The sequence below is a fragment of the Rana temporaria genome, chromosome 3 (assembly GCF_905171775.1).
Source record: "Rana temporaria chromosome 3, aRanTem1.1, whole genome shotgun sequence".
Classification (NCBI taxonomy): domain Eukaryota; kingdom Metazoa; phylum Chordata; class Amphibia; order Anura; family Ranidae; genus Rana; species Rana temporaria.
In genome coordinates, this window is record NC_053491.1 from 146,724,384 (window position 1) to 146,751,813 (window position 27,430).

Sequence of the window (27,430 nt, forward strand, 5' to 3'; positions counted from 1 at the left end):
GCCCGGGACTGGATATTTAAAAAAAGTCTCCTCGGGTTTATTGCCGTCGACTTTTGGGGCATGAACCCAGATTGGTCAGAGTGAATTATGGTGGAAATGGCATTATTCAGTCTTGCTGCTAGGGCTTTGGCAAGGATCTTGACATAATTTTGTAGTAGCGAAATCGGTCTGTACGAACCAGGGTCAAGAGGGTCCTTATCTGGCTTCAAAATTAAAACTATATTGGCTCTAGACATAGATTGTGGTAGGGTGCTGGTCTCCTTTGCATCATTAAACACCTTCAAAAGGTGCGGGAGTATTATTTCCCCATATTGCTTGTATACCTCCGCCGCGAGTCCTTCATCCCCAGGGGCCTTCGAGTTAGGGAACAGACTGGTCGCCATCTGCAACTCCCCCAGCGTCAGGCATCTCCCTATTGGAGGCTGACAGAACAGACAGTTGGACCGGGTCCAAGTATTCAGCCAGGGACTCAAGCGAATACGCTTGGTTAGATTCGTAGAGCAAGGAGTAAAAACCCACAATCTCAGACAGGATGTGATTGGGGGAGCTAGTCACCTTGCCAGCGTGGGTGCGCAGTGCCCCAATGGAGGGGGAACATCTGCTGGGAATGAGCAATAGTTGCCAGCATGCGGCCAGTGTGTTCACCCTCCTCAAAAAATGCCGCCCTCTGAAAAAAACGTTTCCTCTCCGCCCCCGAGGCCGTGACTCGATACAGCGCATCCTGCGCCGAGAGCCATGCCTCCCTGTTAGTCTCGGACGGATCTGCAATAAAGGTGTCCTCTAACTTCCCGGCGATCGGTTCTATCCCTTCCCTCTGAGCATTTGTCTGCCTTTTAATGGCCTGGATCTCTGTGATAAACAGGCCTCGCAGGACGGCCTTCAAGGCCTCCCAAGTCATGCCTATGTTCTCCGAGACCGCATGAATACGCCAAAATTCTGAAATGGAGGATTCTATATGATCATGGGAAGGGAAGAGATTCAGCCAAAAGGCGTTCATCTTCCACGGGGCCTTGGCCCCCGCAGAAGGGGGACAGACATCTAAGGAGGCAACCAATGGGGAATGATACCACACACTTCTCGGAGCATACGCCACCTCCGAGATGTAACGCTCAGCCGCATGCGAACAGAGACATAAATCTATCCTAGACAAAGAGGAGTAACTCTTGGAGAAACAGGAAAACTGCTTCACTTCCGGGTTCCTAGCTCTTCAAGGGTCTCCCCACCCCACCTCCACCATGAATTTCCTCAGGGCAGTACGGCACCCCCCCTCCCCCCTCCCCCCAGTGGGTGTTTGTCCAACGGGATCTGTGTAACAGTTGAAGTCCCCAAAGGCGTACAATGGCACCTCCGGGAACTGCACCTGAAACTCCATTAATGCCCTCAGTACCTGGTTATTATATGGGGGTGGTATGTACACAAAAGCAAGAATACATTTAAAATTAAACACCCTACATAGCAGAAACGCATATCTACCCACAGCATCAAGCTCAGAGCTAAGCTCCTCGTACTCTATGGAGCTATGAATCTGCACATTCACACCCCTAGAATATGAAGTGTGAGTGGAGTGATAACCCCCGGCCCACCCACCGATAGTTCAAGCAGGACTCAGAGTCAGCAGTGAGATGGGTCTCTTGCAGGGCACAAATGGCCGGCAGCCTTTTCCTCATCAAGGTGGATACCATAGTGTGTTTCAGAGGGTCTTGCAGCCCCCTGACATTCCATGAAAATATCGTAACCACTGCCATCAAGGGGGGTCGAACACATAACCATCAGGGGAAAAACCACCACCCTCACACCCACCCTCCTCCCTCCAAGTGGTAGAGGACGCGATGGCAGACTGGGGCGTGAATAGGCATAGTTCGGTCAACTGGGTAGTAGAGAGAACTGGGTCTCCACTCAGCAGGTAAGAGGAAATAACCGCTCTGGAGCAGTCCATCGCATAGCAGCAACTTGAGTCGCACAACAGTGTGCCGACTGAACACATGGAACTCATCCATAGTGGACTAAACGCCTGTGCAGGCTCGGCTTCCATCTGCACGGAACCCTGTCGGCGTTCCAAACAACCGGTCCCACGAACCTTCAACTGGGCCATCTGGTATGGCAACATAGTCACTGGTCAACTTCATTAGAAGCATTGGCAGCAATAGGTACATTTCCGAACTCACTCACTTTTTGTAGAAAGAATCATTGTATGTTTCCGGCAGGTTCCTCAGCCGAGGAAAAATCAAGGCAGCACAACCAGTATACCTCAGATGGTTCAATCTTCAAGCTCAGGAGGTCTCTGGGCCTGGCGCAGCACGCCCGCATTAGCATCCAGCCAATCCGAGGCTTCGGCAGGGTTTTCAAAAAAGTGGGCTTGTCCCCTCAGTATGATTCTGAGTTTCGCCAGGTATAGCATGGCATATGGCGCCTGTAGTTTCTGCAGGCGTTTTTTAATCAGTCAGTGAAGTGTGCCCGACTCTTCTGAACTGCAGCAAAGAAGTCTGGGTAGAACGAAACCCTTGTGCCATTAAACTGAACATTCCTCTTCTCCCTGGCCAGCCTCAGTATCATTTTTCTGTCTCTGTAGTTTAACAGCCGGGCTAGCATCGGGCGGGGGGGATTTCCAGGGGGGAAGAGGCCTAGTCGGCACTTTATGAGCCCTCTCAACTGCGTAAAGTTGTGTAAAAGCATCTTTACCAAACACATCCGCCATCCATTGCTCCACAAACTGCGTGGGGTCGCAGCCCTCCACTTTTTCTGGCAGCTCCACTATACGCACATTATTGCGCCTGAGGCGGTTCTCAAAATCTTCGGCCCTCGCCAGCCGTGCGGTGGATTGGGCATCCCTGATCAGCGGGGGTAACTTATCCTCTATGTCACTTATCCTGCTTTCCGCTGCAGTGGTTCTCTCCCTTATCTTCTGAATGCCTTGTCTAATCAGGCAAACCTCCTCCTCCAGGCTCCCAAAACGTGTACGCAGGCTGTTCAGAGGCCGTGCATTTGTTTTTGCATCAGCTTTTAGTATGGCAGCAAGCATTGGTTGCTCTCCCCCTCAGGTTCAGGATCATCATCCTCCTCCTGCAGGTCTGGGCTGTCCTGACTCTGCACAAACATAGCGCCTGCTCCCTGCACACTCTCCCCCTCCTCCATGTCATTGTACCTGGGAGCAGTGCAATCATCTAGGGGCTGTGCATCTGCCATGCCCTGCTTCCCTGCCAGTTTCAGGGCGTAATATCTCATGTCTATAGGGGGCTCTCCGGAATTCTTTTCAGGGTGTTTGAGTTGTTTACTCACCCCCTCCTTAGCCTTTTCCCCTGCCCGCGCCTTCTGTGCTGATGGCGGAGCGGCGCCATATTGGGAATCCCGCCGTGAGCCTTCTCCTTTCTGTCCGCGGGTCATCATGCCCCCTGAGAGTAGAACAACGTCAGCCAGGTGTTGAGGGATCGTTCCCAAAGCAGGATGGCGAAAATTCAGGCTTTTTAGCGTGCCGGAAACCGGATCAATGAAGGATCAGCACGGGAGCTCTGTGAAGAAGCGTCTGCTCACATGCCGCGCTGGCCACGCCCCCCACTCCCACATACTTTAATAGGAAATCGTCAAGAGAAGAAACACAAATACCCAAAAACCTATTTCAGTCAACTGTTACTTTATGTGAATACAAAGTAAATTTCAAATAATTCTATTAGTTTAAAGCTTCTGAAAATTATATCCGACATAAATTATGTATTAATATGCAAAACTGTCTTGGTGTCCATTCACACCAGTGCACAGTGCGGGGAAACATGCGTTCTGTGAGTGTTTCCCACACCGCACTCAACTCTCTGCCCTTGCAATCTGCAGCGGGTGTCGGCACAATGCTTTTGACACCCTAAATACAGGTCGAAACCGCAGGGCATTTGCCTGCTCACACAGCCCATGATGTCACAAAACAGAATATTGTGTGCTGTATAATTTATTCAGAGACTGTCTTGCTCATGTTCTAGCTTATTTTACAAATCGTGAGTTTTGGCTTCTGTTTTCAGTTTCCTTATTCACTCATTCTGAAAAGGGAGGATCTTTGGCAATGAATTAAATTGGATTCACTTTCATGATTTGATTTGTTTGTAATGAGTTGATTTCCTGATTTGATAGTACATGGCATGCTCTACCCTGTTTTGGTGCCCTTAGTTTCAAGTACTCATCTCTTCTACTTAGGCATGGCTTGGTGGCATCACTGCACATGTGCTACCTTCCTGCCCACATGTGCTATTGCAAAGGTGCAGCAGCACCAGTGCACAGGTTTGACCCTCTCCAGCATATTCTGTGGCACAGAGGTAGGCATGTTCCATCATGGAATCGGTCCTTTTTGCTTTGAAACCTTAGCCGAGCAGGACATAATTGCTGAAGCTCTTGCCCAGCACAGGCCATAATACTACCTTTGTAACCTCCAGGTGGTTGGATGCTGATGAGCTTTCCTCTCCCCTTCTTGGTGCTGATAATATTATTGAATATTGTGCCCCCTTGTGGGCCTGGCAAGGGCGTCTTGTTTTGGCACTAGGGGATTGGGAAATAAAAGGTTTCAAAACCTCCTGCGCATGTGTGGTGGACTAAGGACAATCCTCGTGTGTATTTACTTTTTAAAGCACCATCAGGGGATAAGTCGGTGACAGAAGTTGTCTTGGTCTGGAACAAATGTTTCCTTTTGATTCTTTGCATTGCTTGGGGAATAAACCCCAAACCATCCTTTTTGCAAAAAGTCCTGCAGCCCCAAGTCCCAAGCTTGCCAAGACAGGCAGCAAACCCTCTTCCCAATGAAGGGGTGCCCCTTCTTCTGTAAGTGGAGGAATGCTTGATGGCCCTTGTGGCTGTGTTTTATCCAAAATATTGCCAATGTATGAGCCCAAAATTTTTCATCCATTGGCTACAAGTTGGCCCCGGTTTCCTAGTTCTATATAACGGCAAACTCACACCTGCGCATTAGTGTGATGTCCGGGTGGCCTACTACTCAAGGGATAGTTTCTCCAGAATAGGGGATATCTTAGTAGTCCTAAAAAAGATAGAAAAAAGAGGGCGCTCCAGCCTAGTGCATTATCCCAATTACATATATTTATTGATAAAAAGGTAAAAACTACTCGCAAACGTGGAGAAATATTGCTTGTAAAAGCCACCTATTTGTGGCAATCGGTCCTGAAACCAACAGTCTGCAGATGACAGAGGGGAGGATGTCAGGACCACTACTGGGTGACGGCTTTCAAAGGAGTATCTTCTTCCTTAGAGCCTCTTTCTAGTTCTGTAAGGTGGCCACTGCAAGGCTTCACTGCCAGTTTCCCGTAGTGAAGATGGCGGTACCAGTACCCGATGGCCAATTGAGGAATCGGCTCGGGTGAGCCTTGAGCTCCTCTTTAAGCAGTGGACTTGAAGTATATATTAAAGCTGCATAATAGCACTGCATCGGAAATGTGACAAAATGTAAGTGTAAAACCTTTTTAAAGCTTGTTAAATACGTATTTTCTCTTCTCTCACCTCTTCCTACTTTCACAGGAGACTGACTGGTTTCACGTGGTGCACCACAGTGTACCTGGGGTTTCCCATAGAATTCTATTATGTCCTGTGTTTTTGGTGCATTTTCCAAAAAGTGCACCAAAGATGTAACATGCAGGACTTTTGGTGCACTTTCAGAAAACTCACAAAAAACATGGAACATAATGGAGTCTATTAGAACCCGTGCGTAACCAGGACATAAACTGCAGGTGCATTGCACTGAATCCGTGCTGTGGCCAACCCCTACAAAACAGGTGAAACCGAACATGTTCTAAAGGTGGACTTCTCCTTTAAAACTGAATTTGACTTCATATATACTTGTTTTAAACTTGCATCCCACATTAATCATCTACCCTTGCACAAGATGGTCACGGCCATAAATGTTCGGGAGTGTATTTCAAAGTGATTTGTCAGCAAAATAAAGCATGGAAAATTAAATACATTTTTGGTTTGTGTAGTTCTGTTTTTAGCAGAACTTTTATGAATCTTGATAAAATTATGCAGGCATCTGTTTTCCATTGTTGATTAAAAATCAGCTTGTCTATCACACCTATTTAAAATCCACCATGGTTTTGTGTGCACAGCTCGACTAACTGCAAGTTTTTTTTTATTTTTTTACATTTCTAGGACTGAAGAATCTACCGCACAGCAACTATCAAGGGGACAGTCTCAGAACAATGGCTCAGGTATTTCTGCAGTGAGATGCATAAAAACATTATTTTGGTGATTAACATTTAATTAACGCTGGGGTTGATTTACTAAAACTGGAGAGTGCAAAATTTGGTGCAGCTGTGCCTGATAGATGCCAATTGGCTAACTTCAGCTTGTTTAAGCTTTTACAATAAGCCTAGGTTCACATTGGTAAGATTTGTCACATCCCATGCCTAATCGGTGGCTGTTGCCGGCAATGGCACTTCCAGATTGGTGTGGCGCTGACTTTGCGGGACCACACCGATTCCCAAAGTAGTTCTGTACTACTTTTGGTGACTTTGGGGGGGGGGGGGGGGGTGTGACTTGTATAGACATCTGTGCAGGAACCCGCACAGATGTCCGTCATATCACTGCTGCAGTCGGACTGCATTGCCGTGTTAGAAATGGAGCGAGTTCAGCTGAACTTGCACAATTTATAACCTGCAGCAATGTGAACCTAGGCTAAAACCTGGAAGTTGATTGGCTGCCATGCACAGCTACACCAGATTTTTCACTCTCCAGTTTTAGTAAATTAACCCCAATGTTTAAAGCGACTATATTTTCTGATGATGATGCTAAGATATTAGAAACCTGTAAATCCTAACCTTTTTTACACTATATATATATATATATATATATATATATATATATATATATATATATATATATATATATATATATATATATATATATATTCCTTCTTTTTTTTTTTTTTTGTCTAGGAGGGCTGATAATATGCTCATCATAACCATACAGCCAGAGCTATTTGTTATCTGTATTTGCATTGGTTTAAAGTTAACCTCTAAAGCAGCCATTCTCAACCAGGGTTCCGTGGAACCTTGGGGTTCCTCCAGAGGTTGCTAGGGGTTCCTCGAGCTGTGGCTGATGAACCACCTTTTTGATGGTGCCTACAGAGTTCAAGGTTCAGCATCACTTAGCAAAGCCAGCAGCATGACACCAAATATATTTTTGGCTGCCTTTAAGGGTGACATTCTGAGCACCACTTTAAGGGGGGCGTTCTTCCCATTGGCCACCAGTATAAGGGGCATTGTTCCTATTGACACATGATGAATTGGTTTTCGTAAGGGTTCCTCAAGACCTGAAAATTATTTATGGGGTTCCTCTAGGGTTAAAAGGTTGAGAAAGGCTGCTCTAAAGGTTGAATAAGGGTCATCAAACCAAAAATAATGTCAAAAAGCGAGCATCCCCATGTTTCCTTACCCCATGTAGTTTTTTTTCTGTCTGCCTGGGTAGGCCCTGGATCCCAGTCCATGCTGTTCAGAGCCTTGGTAAAGCCCTTTCCCTGCTGTATAGCAATCCAAATGTAATCCCTCATTTACAGTAGAAGTTCCCATATATGACACTGGATCTGGATGGGCAGTGTGTTACTGAGATGGGCACACATTTACTGTATGATTTGTGCAGATTACATTTATCTTGTATGGCAAGCATAGAAGAAAGATGAAATGTTATCCCCCACTCTTCCATTAAATCCACCATCTTGTGTTTTGCATTATCTGACAGAAATGCAGGGGTGCCAATATTTTTGGCAATGACTGTACCTAGCATTATAGCTTAGGGAATGGAGTCTGTTGTGTTAAAATAACTCGGTCCCACCTTTTAAAGTGGTTGTGAACCCTTCAAGACAACTTAATCTTATCATATAGCAGATAACATAGGCAGCTGATCACTGCCTGTGAAAGTGTACTCACAGCTGTATTTCCACCTAAAATCGTATTTTTCGTGTTAATGACGTCACCCGCGATTGCGCAGTATTGCCCCTCATTAACAGCACCTAAAGTGTGCCATTTATTCATTCCCAGCCTGACGGGAAATGACTGTGAGCGATCTTCCCCTCTGTACGGTACAGAGGAGAAATCTCGCAATGATTGACTCATTATTTTTCTCTTCCTGATACAGTACCCACCCACAAGAATGTGTTTCCAGCGTGATCCCATCGCAGGGCCCCCCTGCCCCAAAGCACCCACCCCTCCATGTTGAGGTCATGCGGCCTGGTATGGCTCACTCGCCCCCACCCCCTTTCCTGACCGAGCAGGCTGGTGCTCGAGTAAGGGTTTGCCATGGATTTTGGGGGGGACCCCATGCTTTTTTTTTTTTTTTTTTTTTTGCCGTGGTGTTCCCCTTAAGATCCATACCAGACCGAAGGGCCTGGTATGCTCATGAAGGGGGAACCCATGCTGTTTTTTTAAAAACATTGCCGCGGAGTTCCCCTTTATGCACAAGTCGCATTCCAAAGTCGGATCTTTTAATCTGGAATCTGACTTTGATCCGACTTCAGAAAAAAAAGTAGTGCAGGAACTACTTTAAAGTCGGCATGACTTTAAATTGTGCCAATATGAATGGTAGTCATTCAAAATCATAGAGAATGACTTGTCTTGCCATTTTGCAGTCCAAAATCGTGGGAGAAGTTGTACAAGTGTGAAAGGGGGCTAACTGCTTGTTTTGTATTTTAGGTAATGCATCATAACCCCATATTTAAACTTTGTAATTGGTTGGCAGTTGGGTACACCATGGAATTCAAGTTTTTTGAAGTAAGATGTAGCTGACAGTGGCACGTGATGTTCCCACTTCCTCTTTCAGATAAGCCCAGAAAGAAAACCATGTGCTCCAGAGTTCAAAAATGGCTTTATGACCGATTTGGAGAATACATTGAGGATTTCAGATTTCAACCAGAAGAGCGCACCGTGGAAACAGAAGAACCATTGAGTGCAAGGAGGTAAAATCTTGTCCTCCATTTAAACCAAGCCACATTTATAAATTTTAACGTACCTTTATATCATTTATTTATTCTTTGCTTTTGCATTCATTAAAGGACATAGGATTTATAGACATTTTGAGTTCTACTGCCCTGTGCAGGATAATTAGGACACTGCTAAAGTAAAAGAAGAGCGCAAGCTAATGTGAGCAGTTGCTCTCGGGTCAGGTGTAAAGAACCAGTATCCCTGGAAGACCAGGTGGAGGTAGGACTGGCTAACACATTTTGAGGGAGAACCCTCTTCTTCAGAGCCAAAGTGATGAATCACCAACTTCTCCTCACAACCTACACATACACACGCCCACACAAGCATGTGTCCAGTTGTGCCCCTCCCCCCCACACACACACAGAGCAGGGGGGAATGGAAAAACCATGTCTCTATAGTACATGTTGGGTTCATTTGTTAAACATCGGAAATGCTTGCACATACATGGAAGCTCAGTGATGTTTTACTATTTTCCAAAAATTTTAGTCCTCTCTGCAAGTGTAAGAATATTCTAGGGGAGCGAATATGGTTTATTTAATGAGGTATTTTAGTCTGACCTGATTTAGGAAGGTGGTTTCCTGACATCTTTTGCAAACCTTTTATAATCCTTCTGTAAGGGGGTAGCATGTCCCATAATTTGTGGCCCCAAATAGTTTACCTTTTATAAAAAGGAGCACCCACAAATTATGGGACATTCTACAGAAGGATTATTAAAGGATCACAAAAGGCACTATATCAGGTCAGATTAAAATACCTCATTAAAGCGAGGGTTCACCCAAAAACATTTTTTTGAACATTACATTCAGCCGAGTTGTCAGAATGACAATCAGCTGTTTTTTTTCAATTTTATTGCCGTACATACCATATTTTAACCGCCGCTTCCGGGTATGTAGTCTGCGGGACTGGGCGTTCCTAATTGATTGACATCCTTCCGACCGGCGCATACAGCGTGTCACGAGTTGCTGAAAGAAGCCGAACGTCGGTGCGTAGGCGCCGTATAGAGCCGACTCGCAGTCTGGCTTCTTTCGGCAACTCATGACGAGCTGTATGCGCCGGTCGGAAGGATGTAAATCAGTTAGGAACGCCCAGTCCCGCAGATTACATACCCGGAAGCGGCGGTGAAAATACGGCAATAAAATAAAATAAAAAAACACCCGATGGTCATTCTGACAACTCGGCTGAATGTAATGTTAACATTTTTTTTTTGGGTGAACCCCTGCTTTAAATAAACCACGTTTGTTCCCCTAGCATATTTTTCTTTATCGTACATCACGGGAGCAGCTAAAGTAATTACTATGTAGGTTATACGCCACCTACAGGTGAATAGACGCTGGCACACCCAAAAGACAGGAAGTCCCACTCTATATAACCCCTCTCATACAAGAAGTACCTACGTTTTTTCGCCAGTGTTGGTCACGGTGGTTGAAGTGCTATGCTAAAGAGGAGCCTCGTTGGAGAAATCCTTGGCAGGATCAAGGGGCTATGCAGTTGGATCCATTCAAGATGCCAAAAAAGAATGGCCAAGATGGATGGTACCTGAGCCTTGAGGAAGAAAAAGCAAGGTCTCTTGTCTGTAATGCTAATCTTTTGAGGGCTGGACCCTGGGATCCAGGTCCTTAGTTACATAGCTAAACCAAAGCTTGTCCTGGCAGGGTCCAAGGGTGTGGACCCCAGTATGCAAGGGGGACTCAGTCCTTAAAAGGTCCATCATGACCTGGCCCGAAGATGAGCCTGGCTGTGTTTTCCTCCAGTATCCTGCAGTGGAAATGGCAAGTTGAAAGAAGATCCTAAAGAACACATACAGTTCACTTATGGACTTCTTCTGAGTCCGTGATGCCTTGCCTGTTTTTTTACCACAAGAGGGTGTAATTGTAACATTACCAAGCTTCCCTTGCAGTATACCCAGTGTCTGGCAGTGCTCCTGTGGACAGCATTGCCCCCTTACTCCGCTCTGTCTTGGCCGCTGAAAGGGCTTGGGGATTGCCCGCCTCTGGAACAAGGTGATTGGCATCCACCTGGTGACACTGCCCCTCTCCCCCGAGCTATCCCGATTGCGGGACCATTCGTTCGCACACGGGAATCAGCTCGGTTTAAAGAGCTACCCTAGGACGTGGGCGCGGCCAGTGTGCATGTGGAAACAAACGTTCACATAATATGCGGCGCAGGTGCAAGGCTTACTGCCTATAAAGTTTTTTTCTCTGGGAAGAGTCTGGTGGCTGACGGAGGGACACAGAGCATACAAGGGCATGTAAGCACTGTATGGGTGTTGTATACAGGCATTTTAAGCACTTAAGGACCTTGCCTGTTTTGCAAACTCATGTGTTTACAAGTTTAAAGCCGTTTTTTTGCTAGAAAATTACTTGGAACCCCCAAACATTATATATATTTTTTTCTAACACCCTAGAGAATAAAATGGCGGTCATTGCAATACTTTTTGTCACACCGCACTTTTTTGAGAATTTTTGAGAATTTTTTTATATTGTGAAAGATAATGTTGCGCCGAGTGAAATTATACCCAATATGTCACGCTTCAAAATTGCGCCCGCTCGTGGAATGGCGTCAAACTTTTACCCTTAAAAATCTCCATAGGCGACATTTAAAAAATTCTATAGGTTGCTTTATACTTTTGAGATACAGAGGGGGTCTAGGGCAAGAATTATTGCTCTCGCTCTAACCATTGCGGCGATACCTCACTTGTGTGGTTCGAACACTATTTTCATATGCGGGCGCTACTCATGTATGCGTTCGCTTCTGCGCGGTAGCTCGTCACTTTAAAAAATGTATTTACTTGATTTTATTTATTTTGACACGGTTTTAAAAAAATAAATGGGTTACTTTTATTCCTATTACAAGGAATGTAAACATCTCTTGTAATAGAAAAAAGCATGCCACATCCTCCTAAATATGAGATCTGGGGTCAAAAAGACCTCAGGTCTCATATTTAGACTAAAATGCAATAAAAAAAAAGAAAAAATTATTTGTCATTTGAAAAAATAACACAAAAATGTGCCTTTAACCACTTGGTATCCTGCCTATAGGCAAAAGACAGCCACAAGGTGGCCCTCAATTGCCAGGAGGACGTCTGCTGCCGTTACCAAGATATTAATCTTTAAAGTGCCAACGTATATGTACGTGAGCCAGTCCTTAAGTGGTTAAAGGCACGTCTACTCTGCATTAGGCTGAGCAGTGATGGCGGCATATTTCCATTGCTGGACTATAGCTCGGCAGTAGATGCATATTGTTGGTACCTCCTGCCTTTTATGCCTTCCCGAAAGAAAGATGGGGGGGAATACAGCAGGGAGGAGCGCAAGGGCGCTGCTGTCAGGGCCAGAGGATCCTAGTCACGCTTCCACAGTACTATCCTCCCCTGAAAGACCAGAAGCAAGTGGCCACTCTGAGCCATTTAGGCTTTTGGGTATTGTAGCTACTTCCAACATTTCAGCCTCTGCAATAGCTGGTTTGGATGGAAAAATGGCTGATATTTTCGCTACTTCCTCCCAGTCCGGGAAAAAAAACACGATGGGTCCTCCTCCTCCTCCTCCTCCTCCTCCTCCTCCTCCTCCTCCTCCGGAATGGGCAGATGATGTTGAGATGCCATTGGGTGACCGGGAAGAAGGGCAGGCAGATGACTCCTCTGAGGATTCAGTCTCAGAAGAGCCCTTCTCAGCCTCGCAATCTAAAAAATTGCTAGTTCAATCCCTTACGGAGTTGGTCCGTTCTGGATAGAAGTTGCCCCCAGCGCAGGTAGCTGAGGCCCCCTTTTTGGGTTCTTTAAAGGCCTCTACAGGGTCCACATGCTTTTCCTGTACACATTGCTGGAGCTGACTGGGATCACCCAGGTAGCCATCTTCTTCCTCCTAGAAGATTTTCTCTTCTTTATCCTATGGAGAAAAAATTCACCAAGAAGTGGGAGTTTGCCAGCAGTAGACCCTGCTATCTATTCTGTGAATAGGAGTCTAACTTGTCCAGTGGACAATGTCCAGGGTTTTAAGAATCCAGCCGATAAGAAGCTCGAATCTTTGCTTAAAGCTGCGTTTGCTGTAGCTGGTGCAGCAGCACAGCCTGCAGTAGCAGCAATAGGCATTTGTCAATCCCTAAAAGACCAACTTAGGCAAGTTATTAAAAAGTGTCCCTGCTCAAGGAGAAGCGGCCTGTGAGTTAGCTGAGCTACCGAGGGCCTTATGTTTTGCGGTTGACACTCTTAAAGATTCTATTATTCGGGTGTCACGCCTTGCTCTCCTATCAGCTTGGTCAGCTGAATTGCCATGCAAAAAACTATTGTCAGGTTTTCCCTTTCATGGGTAACAGTTGTTCGGGGATGATTTGGATAAATATATCCCAAAAATTTCTGGTGGTAAGAGTGCCCCTTTACCAGTTAAAAGGAGTAGACGTCCTTCATTTAAACGTTCTACCCTGGTACCAGGTGCGACAGCCTCCAGGCAGTCGCGATGGCCTCCGCAGTCAGGTTCAAGAGGTAAGCCTCAAGGCCTCCTTATGAAGGGGCACCCCCGCTCGATTGAGTTGAGGGGGGGGGGGGAGGCTTCTGCAGTTTTCAGCAGCTTGGCAGGAAGAGATCCAAGACAGATGGGTCATCTTCACCGTATCTCTAGGGTACAAACTAGAGTTTCAAGAATTTCCACCTTTTCGTTTTCTAAGGTCAAATGTTCCCAAAGACCCAGTGAAAAGAGGGTCTTTATTCCTGGCGCTTGACCGATTGATGTCTCAGGGTGCAATTATAAAAATCCCCTTAGAAAAGCAGGGCATGGTTTTTATTCAAATCTCTTTACTGTGCCAAAACCGAATGGAGATGTCAGACGTTCTCTAGATCTACACAGGTCTAAATCAGTTCCTAACCATCCGCTCTTTTCTCATGCAGTCAATCCGGTTAGTCCTATCCACCCTGCGGGGAGAAGAATTTCTGGCATCAATAGACCTTAAAGATGCATATCTGCATGTGCCAATTTTCCCTGCTCACTAGAACAGCTCCACTTTCAGTTTGTGGCCTTGCCCTTTGGGTTAGCCACCACACCCTGGGTGTTTTACAAAAGTTCTGGCCCAAGTTACTAGCAAGACTAAGGGTCCAGGGTATAGCAGTATTGGCTTAACTAGATGACCTGCTGCTGATCAGTCGTTTGCACGGCTAGACCAGAGTGTGTCCAATACGGTCAATTACTTGGATTACCTGGATTGGATTATCAATCTAGAAAAGTCAGCCGTAAGGCCAGTCAAAAAGGCTGGAGTTCTTGGGTCTGGTTATAGAGCAGTAACCTATGCCCAGTTTCATTCAAGATTGTTGCAAAACGGTATTCTGTCTGCTTGGAACAAGAACATCCAAGCCTTGGATTACCCAATGTATCTGGCCCCAAGGGTGCGCCAGAGTCTCAGTTGGTGGTTTATAGCCAAAAATTTGCAGAAGGGGAAATTCTTCATGCCAGTAACCTGGAAGGTTGTAACATATGCCAGCCTCTTGGGTTGGTGAGTGGTACTGGGGAAGTGGTCAGAGTCTGAACAAGCCTTGGCCATCAACATGCTAGAAATCCGGGCAGCACATCTAGCTCTAATGGCCTGGACTTTCAGGTTGCGGGGTTGTCCCATCAGGATACAATCTGACAATGCCACAGCAGTGGCTTACATCAATCACCAAGGGGGCACTAGAAATCATGCAGCCCAGAGGGAGGTGAACCATATTCTGGTTTGGGCTTGGGCAGAGAAGCCATGTACCTTGCCTATCTGCAGTCTTCATTCCAGGCGTGGAGAATTGGCAGGTGGATTTCTTGACAGCTCAGATACAGAAAACTGATGCCTTGTGCTGACAGAAGGGCCCAGGAAAGGGCAGGCAGCGAAATGGACTATTTCAAAGTGGATTTGTCAGGTTATAATTCAGGCTTATGGTTTAAAGAGAAGGGTTCTGCCTTTTCAAGTTGGCGCGCACTCTACCAGGGCAGTTAGTGCTTTATGGGCAGTGCATCACCAAACCTCTATGACTCGGATTTGCAAGGCCATGACTTGGTCGTCTGTACATAAATGTACAAAATGTTATCAGTTGGATGTAATGCGGCAAAAGGATGCCGCTTTTGGGCGCAGTGTACTACAGGCAGCAGTATAGATCCTCGCATCTGACTGTGGCCTGCTTTGATATGGGTCTCCCTCCCGTCAGAGTCATTGCTTTGGGACATCCCACATAGTAAGTACTATGGCTTCTTTGTGTCCCGTGATGCACGATAAAGAAAATAGGATTTTTTTAACGGCGTACCTGCAAAAACCTTTTCTTGGAGTGCATCATGGGATACAGAGGTCCCTCCCCTCTTATTGGAATATATATTGCTACAAAACTGAGGTACTTCCTGTATGGGATGGGTTATATAGAGGGAGACTTCCTGTCTTTTGGGTGTGCCAGTGTCCATTCGCCTATAGGTGGCGTATAACCCACATAGTAATTACTATGACTGCTCTGTGTCCCATGATGTACTCCAAGAAAAGGATTTTACAGGTAAGCTGTTATAAAAATCCTTTTTTACACTTGCATAGAAGACTTACAAATTTGGGGAATAGTAAAACGCCACTGAGCTTCCATGTATGTGCAAGCATATCCAATGGCCAAAAAATGAACTTGACGTGTACTATAGAGACACAGGTATTTCCCTTCCTTCCTGCTTTGTGTGTGTGTGTGTGTGTGTGTGTGTGTGTGTGCGTGTGGCCCTTTTGTGGCCAGGCACAATTGGGAACATGGTTGTGAGCGTGTGTAGTTGTGAGGAGAGGTCGGTCATTTATCACTTTGCCTCTGAAGAAGAGGGTTCTCCCTCGAAATGCGTCAGCCAGTCTTAACACCAGCTGGTCTTCCGGCAATACCAATTCTTTACACCTGAACTGAAACTGACTGCTCACATCAGCTTGCGCTGTGTTATGCCTTTTATAATACATTTGTATGCGAGTATAACCATTTGTTTTTATTTGGCATAACATTTATGTTGATCATGTGCTAGGTCAGTGTATTTGCTATTGTCTTACAGTTCTATAGGATACCCATTGTCCTAAGATGGGCAGCAAGGCCATTTGCGCAGAAAGAAGCTATTGTTACTATGCATCCTCAGGCCCACTACTTGAGCGCAGAAGAATTGCTTTGAGACTGCTAAACAAATGACTAGCTTAGTGCTGCCCCTCCCTCCTTTTTTTTGCTAGTGTCCTAAGAGGATGGAGGACTTCTTCACGTAGACCGCATGCAATTGCCCACTCTTTTTTTTTTTTTTTTCTTTAATTCAAATCCTTTTTTTTTTCTTTTTAATGAAGACCGCATCTAAGATTAAAAGGAAGCTTGAGTCCTTTTAAGTCTCTATTGGGTTTGGGTCCCTCAGATTTACCTAGGAGGAATTTACTGCAATTGTATGAGCCAAATGCATTATTTGCTGACTTGGGCCACAAAGGACATACGCTTTCCGTAATACCTTTTCTTTCAGATTCATTATCTGATCTGCCTGCAGCCTTGGCATCTCTGAGCTTTCAGTTGCCAAGACTCTATTTAATGGAGAGTCTCAAATGTATGCAGTATGAAGTTGTTCCACCTTAACGTCTAAGCTTAGGGAAACTAAATTGGGTCTGCATTCTCTTACAGCTTTTTTCTTTGTGGTGTTGCCCACCCCTCAGTTGGACTTCTTTTGGACATCTCAAATATCTCTGAATCCTGTGTCTCTCAATGTACTAGTCTAAAAAATATATTTTCTTTGAGATAATTGTGGCTAACATGGTCTCACCCCTCACTCTTCCATTTATGGTCTTTGCTCTTGGCATTTTTAAAAAGGCATGCTTGAAGTGGGAGGGTTTTTACCATGCTGGTCAACTTTTTGTCTGCATCCAAATGCTCCTGTAGGTGGCATTATAACCCACATGTCTCTAAATCCTTTATCCCTCAGTGAACTTGAGAATTTTTTACAGTGAGTACGGCAAGTTTTTTTTATCATCCTTTATTTCTAAGGGAGAGGCTAGTAGCTATTTGTGTGGACTGCCTGCACATGTGGTGATGAGGTAAATGCTAATAGGAGAGAGCAGAGGGATGACGTCCTCTTTCTGATTCCAGGTTTTTTCACTTTTCAATCAACAGACTTGAGAGAGGAGGTAGTAGACCACTGTATTATTGACATCAATTTGAGATGCTTTGGTGATATTCACAGTTTGTTGACAGGTGCATTTGATCTGTAATAGACCTTTTAAGCTGCATCAACCTGCTTCATTCTGCTTTTGCATTGATTTATATGAGGTGAAAAAACGATTCTAGTGCAAATAAAGGACCATCAGCACAGACTTTAAATCTCCTGACTTGATCGATAGAAATGCAGCCTAAAGCTGAAATTTAAGACCGGTTTACACCACGTGCAGTCCAGTGAATGCATTGATTGTAGGTTATATGGTTTCCAATGGTATAGTTCACACCAGTGCGGTCAATTCCAGTTTCAGAAAAAAAAGTAGAATGTGCTGCATTATGTTTGCACTGAACTGTTCTGGAATGTGATAAAACGCACAATCCCTATTTAAGGTGAAGAAAGATGGGGGGGATGCAATGGAAATCATAAAAGAACGCACGCAGAAATTCACCCGGAATGCACCTGGACTGCATTACTATGGTGTGAACTGGCCCAATCGGTTTGTGGTGTACAGAACCCGTGTAATGTACTTTTTTAAAGATGTGCATCTCATGATTATAAGAGAGACAACAGATGTCGGTATTATCTGCATACAGTGACAATACATAGTTACGTAGTAGGTGAGGTTGAAAAAAGATACAAATCCATCAAGTCCAGCCTATGTGTGTGATTATATGTCAGTATTACCTTGTATATCCCAGTATGTTGTGGTGGTTGTTCAGGTGCTTATCTAATAGTTTCTTGAAACCATTGAACCCCCCCTCCCCCCGCTGAGTCCACTGCCTGTAGAAGGGAATTTCACATCCTTGCTGCTCTTACAGTAAAGAACCCTTCATGTAGTTTAAGGTTTAACCTCTCTTCTAATTTTAATGAGTGGCCACGTGTCTTGTTAAACTCCCTTCCGCGAACAAGTTTTATCCCTATTGTGGGGTCACCAGTACGGGTATTTGTAAATTGAAATCGTATCCCCTCTCAAGCGTCTCTTCTCCAGAGAGAATAAGTTCAGTGCTTGCAACCTTTCTTCATAACGCAGACCCCTTTTATTAGCTTTGTTGCCCTTTGTACTTGCTCCATTTCCATTGCATCCTTCCTGAGGACTGGTGCCCAGAACTGGACAGCATACTCTAGGTGCAGCCGGACCAGAGTCTTATAAAGCAGAAGAATTATCGTTTAATCTCTGGAGTTAATCCCCCTTTTTAATGCATGCCAATATTCTGTTTGCTTTGTTAGGCTCAGCAATGGCATGCAATGCCAAGCTGCTGCTATCATCTACTAGGACCCCCAGGTCCTCTTCCATCCTAGATTCCCACAGAGGTTCTCCCCCCCCCCCCCCCCCCAGTGTATAAATTGCATTTGTATTTTTGACACCCAAATGCATTATTTTACATTTTTCTACATCGAATCTCATTTGCCATGTAGTTGCCCAACCCAATAATTATGTTCAGATGTTTTTGCAAGGCTTCCACATCCTGCAGAGAAGTTATTGCCCTGCTTAACTTCGTATCGTCCGCAAAGATTGCACTTCTTACCCCATCCTCCAGGTTGTTTATGAACAAATTATATAGGATTGGTCCCAGCACAGAACCCTGGGGGACCCCACTACCCACCCCTGACCATTCAGAGTACTCCCCATTTATCACCACCCTCTGAACTCGCTCTTGTAGCCAGTTGTCAATCCATGTAATCACCCTATGGTCCATGCCAACGGGCCTTATTTTGTACAGTAAACGTTTTATGGGAAACTGTGTCAAATGCTTTTGCCTAGTCCAGATACACCATGTCTACGTGCCTTCCTTTATCTAGATGGCAACTCACCTCCTCATAGAAGGTTAATAGTTTGGTTTGCCAAAACCGATTCTTCATGAATCCATGCTGATTATTGCTAATGATACCGTTCTCATTACTAAAATTTGTATATAGTCCCTTATCCCATATTGGTGCTACATTGGCTTTTCTCCAATCAGCTGGTACAATTCCAGACAGCAATACATACAGTTCTTAAGGTTTTTGTGATGGTGAAAGCGCTTATATGCCACGTACACATGACCGTTTTTCGGGTTCTAAAAAATGACTTTTTTTTTTTTTTTTTATGTCATTAATAACGATCGTGTGTGGGCTCCAGAGCATTTTTCACAATCTAAAAAATGACCATTAAAAATGTCAAACATGCTATATTTTTTCACAATGTTTTTAACGTTGTCGTTTTTTTAGGTTGTAAAAAATGATCGTGTGTGGGCTTTAACCACGTGAAAAACCCGCGCATGCTCAGAAGCAAGTTATGAGACGGGAGCGCTCGTTCTGGTAAAACTAGCGTTCGTAATGGAGTAAGCACATTCATCACGTAACAGATTGAAAAGCGCAAGTCGTCTTTTACTAACACAAAATCGGCTAAAGCAGCCCAAAGGGTGGCGCCATCCGCATGGAACTCCCCCTTTATAGTGCCGTCGTACGTGTTGTAAGTCACCGCGCTTTGCTAGAGCATTTTTTTTTTTCACGATCGTGTGTAGGCAAGGCCGTTTTTATTGATCTGGTTGAAAAAAACTTTGTTTTTTTTCTAGACGCTTAACGTCATTTTTTTAGAACTCAAAAAACGGTGGTGTGTATGCGGCATTAGTTTTTGTGTTTTTGGAGATTTTTTTGCAGGAATAATTCATGTATTTGAGAGCTTAGCTACTTGGGAAGACCAATAACATTAAAAATTTGTTGAAAATGGAGCCAAAGCGTGTGGCAATGTTTGAAAAGCAAAAAGTAAATGGCATACATCTCCTTGTTCTAATTTAGGGATCCACATTTATTGAAAAACAAAAACCTCAAGTTTATATGTGAATAACTGAAGGAAAACAAAGTTTTTTTTTTAAACACATTTTAGCTAAGAACATGGTTTATAGTACTAATGTCTTAGAATGTGATTTATGTAGTTAAAGTTGGGAGTGTTACATAAGAAGCTACCTTTTTATTTTTTCCTTATCATAAAGTATATTATACACTGACACTAATGGTTGTAAAGAGCTTCATACATTGAAATTTCATTAACGGTGTTTAATTTAATTGCTTGGTCTAGAAAAGATAATTATGCATTATGTTAGTGTCAATATAATTAAAACATGTTAATTTCATTATAGGTTAACAGAAAATATGAGACGGTTAAGTAAGTACTGGAATTTACCTTGATAATGAAATCACAAGATGAGTGCTAATTGTTATGCTGGTGTGGTTTTATTGTATCAGGAAGGTGATTTTAGTATGGAGTTTAGGAACCTAAAAATATATTTGGTGACTTTGTAATGTTCTCTATTATTGTCGCTGACTTACCATAGTTGGAGGTAAATCTAAAGGAAATTTAACAGTTGCATAGTGTGTTTCCAGCTTTAAAGTGTTACTAGTAACAGTAAAATCAGTCTGTATATGCAGGAAAGCATGCTTGTTGTACTTACTGTGGATCCTAGGGGGGTTAATCTTCTGCATTGTCATTCGGCATTGCCCGTGTCCGGGTAAGACAGTTGCTTAAGTCAGGCTGCACATGCTCAATTTGGTGTGTATTGATAGTGTTTTTTTTTTTCTTGGGAGAGTTTGTCATCAGCACAGGGCCAATAAGCACTGTCCTGCAACCTGATAGGTCAGCCAGTGCAGTATAAAAGCTCCTCCGGCAAGCTTTTCCAGACACTGCTAGAAGTCACATGACAGCTATATACTGTAAATGAGTAAAGGTATTTAGCAGTTTATTTTTTAAAAGAAATGCATTTCCATGTTCTGTAGGAGACCAGATATATTGAATGCAGGGTCCTGCGTTTAGTATCACTTTAAATAAAAAGCATGCATTGTGAAGTTTTTTAAACATTGTTTTTATTAGGATTGTATTATTGATATTGCGTATATTGAATAAAATGTTCATTAAATACAAAGTGGTGGTAACATATTGTGCTAAAATTCAGGTTTTACTTATACATTTTCTATGTTAAAGGAAAAACATAGACAGATAGAATAGTGTAATGATTCTGTTTCAAAACGAGTTAATACCTATAAAATTCCTTCATCTATATCACCTCCGGCATTCTAGTTTTTGTTCTCTCATTCACTTCCTGGTTTGCATCGCTCGTTCATGTAAGAACTACATTTCCCAGTATGAATTGCGGCATGCCCAGTAATTCACACCTCCTTGAAGTCTCTCTAACATGTAGAGAGCGTCCTGCCACACAGATGTAGTTCCTTGGAGGGGGTGAGCACGTTGCTGACCACCGCAGTAAAGCCTCCCTTCACGGTCTTCAGTAAAATCAGACAAGCAGTAAGTGAACAGAACAGAGAAGAAATAGAGCAACTTTTGAGCAAAAACGAACAATGAGGAAGTGAAAAGAGGAATGTCTGCAGGTAAAGGATGCTTATTATGAAAAAAAAATGTTTTCCTTTACAACCCCTTTAAAGACGGCATATCACAGGGATCCTTATTTAAATTTGGCATGGAACATTAATAGACTTTATGTACTTAAAAAAAAAAGTATTTAATCAGCCACAAATTGTGCAAGTTCTCCCACTTAAAAAGATGAGAGGCCTGTAATTGTCATCATAGGTATACCTCAACTATGAGAGACAAACTGTGGAAACAAATCCAGACAATCGCATTGTCTGATTTGGAAAGAATTTATTTGCAAATTATGGTGGAAAATAAGTATTTGGTCACCTACAACAAGCAAGATTTCTGGCTCTCACAGACCTGTATCTTCTTTAAGAGGCTCCTCTGTCCTCCACTCATTACCTGTATTAATGGCACCTGTTTGAACTTGTTATCAGTATAAAAGACACCTGTCCACAACCTCAAACAGTCACATTCCAAACTCCACTATGGTGGAGACCAAAGAGCTGTCGAAGGACACCAGAAACAAAATTGTAGACCTGCACCAGGCTGGGAAGACTGAATCTGCAATAGGCAAGCAGCTTGGTGTGAAGAAATCAACTGTGGGAGCAATAATTAGAAAATGGAAGACATACAAGACCACTGATAATCTCCCTCGATCTGGGGCTCCACGCAAGATCTCACCCTGTGGGGTCAAAATGATCACGAGAACGGTGAGCAAAAATCCCAGAACCACATGGGGTACCTAGTGAATGAACTGCAGAGAGCTGGGACCAACGTAACAAAGGTTACCATCAGTAACACGCTACGCTGCCAGGGACACCGATCCTGCAGTGCCAGCCGTTGTCCCCCTGCTTAAGCCAGTACATGTCCGGGCCCGTTCTCTGCATGGAGGAATGGGCCAACATACCAGCAACAGTGTGTGACAACCTTGTGAAGACTTACAGAAAATGTTTGACCTCTGTCATTGCCAACAAAGGATATATAACAAAGTATTGAGATGAACTTTTGATATTGACCAAATACTTATTTTCCACCATAATTGGCAAATCAATTCTTTCCAAATCAAACAATGTGATTGTCTGTCTGGATTTATTTCCACATTTTGTCTCTCTTAGTTAAGGTATACCTCTGATAATTACAGGCCTCCCATCTTTTTAAGTGGGAGAACTTGCACAATTGGTTGCTGACTAAATACTTTTTTGCCCCACTGTATATTTTATCTTTTTCAAGCAAAGCCAGCCACAAAAGCCCTAAAACAGAAAATAGCAGCAATTGGGTGAATACCTTTGGGCTGACATTTTAGTGAGGGGCAGATCACCATTCCCCAGCATTGAGAATGGTGAGCTGTCCCCCACCGAAAATGTCAGACCAAATAAATATACCTAATTACTTCTCTCACCTGTTTGACATGTTTTTTGCTTTGCTAGATAGACTGTTTCAGTCTGTGTGTGTCTGTGTCTTTCTCACATATATTTTTTTAATTCATGTGTCTGTCAGCAGGTTGACAAATATGATCTATTGAGGGATGCAGCTTAATAGCAACATATCTGGGTTATAATGCTGGAGAAATGGAGGGGGGAATGGCACATGCAAACCTGAAGGCCAGACCCCTCCACCTTACGCCTGCTCATTTATGTTTAGTTTCCTAAAATGAGAAGGGAAGAAGCATTCATTTTCCCTTTTTTATTTTTAAGATTTTTTTATTTTTTTTTAACAGCTACTGGTAGATTCAGGCCAGATAGTGGAAATCCTTGGGGCCTCTAAAATTAACCAATAAGTGCAGGTTTGTTAAGTATACTAGTTTTCCTGAAGTCATCTGTGTTCCATTTAGCAAAGCACTCTGTCTGGCCGGTACATCTGGGCAATTATCAGAACCAAAGGGGGTGGCAGCTTTTTCCTGACCCAAGTCTTCTCGGTGGCTTACAAGGTCTGTGGCTGTTTTAGGTTCTCATTAAAATTGTACATGCGTATTTTTTGCTATGAAAATTTTCAGAGACACTATATATAAGAATAGAATGTTCTTTTTATGCTGCATCACTTTTAGACCCCTTTCGCACTAAGGCAGTTTTCAGGCATTTTGGCTCTAGAAAAAGCTCTTTGGAATCGCCGCAACACGGGAGTGTTTAACCCCTTCTTTGGCAGCTAGTGGGAGTCAAAAGTGACCCGCTAGCAGCCGAAAAGCGGTGCTTTGACAGCGCTAAAGCCCCACTAAAACTAGCATCGCTTTAGCGCTAACGCACAGGCAGCCCCAGTGTGAAAAAGGGTCTTATTGCTATCCTTGCACGTGGGGAGAGACATTATATTTAATACTGCTCAGGTTCTGTGTGTGGTTTTATGTTTTTTTTGCGGCTGGGCAATATAAGCCAGAACTGCCATTTAAAATTCCCTCCAGTCTCATTCCTGGCTTTGTTTTTCTGGTGATGCAGCTTTGTTGGCATGGACCCTTCTACTTCCCGATGAACTTCCTCCACTCAGAGGGAGCTCTGTATGAGTTTACCAGCAGTGGGACTAAATCTTCAGTGGTGGCATTTAACCCCTGATAGCTGCTTTTCATGCACTCCTAACACTTGACTGCAAGCTCCTGAGCAGGTGAAATGTCATACTTTATACGATTGTGGCAGCTGTATGCGGCATGTTCCCAGTTGTCATTGCTTGAGACAGGACTTTAACCTTTTCCAGTGTTATAAAGGAGTCCTTGGGAAGGTGTACCATGCATTATACCTGATGGATAAAAGCTATTTCCTGTTTTCAATGATCACCATTTTCTGCTATGCTGTACCTAAGCACAAGTTCCGGCGCCAACATAAGAAGCGGTCACCCTGCAGCTGTGCATACATTTTTTGTTCTGCACCTAATATGAACAGTGTGAGGTTTCATTCGGCACTGGTAAAGAACTGGGCCTTTTGCATTTCTCCCTTGTCCCAGTAGCAACCACCTGCATCGGCAGCCATTTCTGAACCTCCCCTTTTTGCCTTAAGTGTTTATTTCTCTTCCCTTTTCATAGTGAAGTGCTAAAAAATACACCTTGGCATGAAAATCTGCTTCTCATTTCTTTGGAGTTGGGGGTCCGCCTGATAGTTTTGATTCGGCAAGCTGGCAGAGCTTATGAATCGATGCAGGAGGTAGTATCCAAAGGCAAGTTTTGACTCTGCCCCCCCCATTTTTTTTATTTTCGCCTCTCCCCATGTCTTAACTTTTTTGGTTCAATCCCTAAAGGGAAAAAAAAAGATTTTAAGGTTTTTCTCTAAACTTTTTTTTACAGTTCTGAAAGACTTTCTTCCTATTTTGGATTTAAAGGCTCTCTATACACTTTGGTCATCTTCAAACACCTTAGATGGAATTTTTTTCAGTCAGTTGTCTCCCTTCCTTCATTGTAGAGACTTTTTGGCATCCATCAATTAAAGGGATTCATTTTTTACACTTAAGTGTGTTTCTGTGCTGCAGGTCACTATGAATTTCTGTCTCTTCCTTGCCTCGGCTCGAGAGTGTTGACAAAGGTCTTCACACCAGTTCTAGGACTTCTTCATTCCAAGGGTAGTTTTGACAAAGCACTTCCATAGTGTGAAACGCGTCTACCTGCCTGTACTCATCCAGTGCTTTTAATATTTATGCTTCAATAAAGACTTTCTACTTTACTTTCTGGGTCGGTGTACTGCCAATCTGAAGATCCTCTGTTCCATGGTATCTGCTGCCGTGGCAGGGCATGCACCCCACCTCACAGAAGAAACATTGGAGTGTTACCGATTGTATCACTTGTGAGCAGCGGTCTTTTTTTCTTAATTTTAGAGGTATTCCAAATATTTGGATATCTGCTGCAATAACAGACCTTGACACCAAGATGTCACCTTACTTGGTGTACTTGGGCATTTTTCTGTATATCATTTAAGCTGCAGCCTTCTTACCCCAGGGGAAAAAAATGCAGAATTAAGGTTGGCAATTTCAAACCAAATTTCAGTCTTGCTGTGGAGTTGCATCATGGTAAACATGATATACCAAGCCACCTTTACATAACAGAGGAAATTAGAATTGTTATGCTTAAATACTCATCTTGGAGTTTATTGAAGGACACTGCTCCGACCCCCCCCCCTTCTGTTTTTTTGGTCTACTTGCTACAACTAAACAGGTGTTAATAATTATAGCATTCAGGGGGTTGACCTTCAGTTTTCTGTGCTTCATGTTCATGTCATCTGTAGGTAGCAGTATAACCCTTGATCTCGTAGGCATTGTTCACACAGGTGTACTAAAGCAGACACCTGTGCAAAGGGCTGGGTTTGCCCCAACCTCCCCCCACAGGATGCACATGTGTTCCATACATCTAAATCTAGGCAGACCTATTCCTGTCATTTGGGATGCAGCAGCGGCATGGACGCGGCCGAATGGGACTGCCTGCAGGTGGATGAACGGTACAGTTGCGCATCCTGTGTGAGCAAACGCAACCCCTTCCCACAAGTGTACGCTTTTTAGTATGCCTGTCTGAGCTAGTCCCAGCTATCCAGCTGTGTCCCTTTAATGAACTACAATGATTTTACTTTAAATAAAGTATTTTTTTTACATGTATGAAAAGCTAAACACAATTTTCCTCTTCTAGAGCGAGGTGCCAAACCTGTTACAAATTTTGTAAAGAACCTTTCTGCCTTATCAGACTGGCATTCTGTCTACACTTCTGCTATTGCCTTTATTGTAAGTAATCATACTAGCATTATGTAGCATTTTTTAAATGCAAATTTAGTTCTGTCAAATTGTTGTAAGTTTAACATTTCTATTGTGCCATCGATTTGAACATATTTTGCTCGTTCTATTGACAGCTGTAAGCACTAAAAAAGAAAGTAAAGGTTTGAATGAAAACAAATATGGCTGCTGCTATTGCTCACTTGCATCTAAAGCTGTATGCTCCAATGCAGTCACTCCTATTCATACGCCACTACATAGTGTCACTGACCCAGAACAAGAATTAGCATATTTTGACACAAGGTTAGTGAATTAAAAGGTAACAAAGATATGTGAAGATGATGGCCCGGGAACTTAAACCAACAAAAACATGTTGGCAGTGGCAGCTTCAGTATTTTTTTATTCTAGCTGCATCCTTGTAAATCCTAAAACAAAAATATCCTTTTTAGGGGGCTCTGCCCAATCTTGCCTTTTAGACACCCATTGTATGTCACCCTGAGTCAGAATGTGTACAAGCAGTGGTATCCTTGCTGCACCATGGTTACTATAGCATTTCTACAAAGGTTTGCTTTTGTTCTTAAAATACATTTATTTTATTTCAGATTTACTGTTCCCATCTAAACATTTTTGAAATTTCACAATTCAAATAAATTCAACAGAGCTTGACTTATGTGTCAGAAGGGAAACTGTCAGACAGTCTGCATCGGACCCAGAGCAACCAGTCTGATTTAAACATGCATTGGGAAGAAACATAACAAAGAGCTTGAATCTTTCCTAAATGGCAGTATAGGCTTTGTAATATAGGCTGTGTAATTTTGTATTACTGTGATAAAGCAGCTACTCCTTTAATTGAACAATTCAATTCAAACCATTATTATTTTTGAAAAGTATAAGTTTACGATGTTCAGTTTTTTCCAGTGGATTTTTAAACTTCACTTTTTCATATGATTTAAATCTACTGTTTGTTGATAGCCATGGATGACCTGCCTCATAAAATCTGATCTATTACCCGATCTGTGCATATACTTGCTGTGTACGTATATACCTAATGCACTACTCTGAGAACTAACCAGCTAAATCATTTATGGAATATTTGGACATTTGCATTATCAGTGGCTCATATTCGTCAATATTTTCTGTGTCTTTCTTGACATTTTATGTTGCATAATTTTTGTTTTGTCTTTTTTTTTTTCTTAGATTTACATGAATGCTGTATGGCATGGCTGGGCCATTCCTATGTTTTTATTTTTAGCTATTTTGAGGTTATCCCTAAATTACCTCATTGCCAGGTAATGTTTAAAATGTTGCTTTAAATTCCCTTT

At 43.3% G+C, this 27,430-nt stretch overlaps 1 protein-coding gene across 3 annotated transcripts in view; it reads left to right on the forward strand.

Moving 5' to 3' along the window:
• Window positions 1-27,430, forward strand: part of GRAMD4 (GRAM domain containing 4) — a 204,973-nt gene that overhangs the window by 105,598 nt on the left and 71,945 nt on the right. For all 3 annotated transcript variants that reach the window (XM_040343640.1, XM_040343641.1, XM_040343642.1), the window contains 5 exons: window positions 6,130-6,188; window positions 8,794-8,929; window positions 20,212-20,237; window positions 26,029-26,120; window positions 27,306-27,397. In XM_040343640.1, coding sequence (XP_040199574.1) covers window positions 6,130-6,188; window positions 8,794-8,929; window positions 20,212-20,237; window positions 26,029-26,120; window positions 27,306-27,397 — 405 coding nt within the window. The remainder of the gene's footprint in view (window positions 1-6,129; window positions 6,189-8,793; window positions 8,930-20,211; window positions 20,238-26,028; window positions 26,121-27,305; window positions 27,398-27,430) is intronic.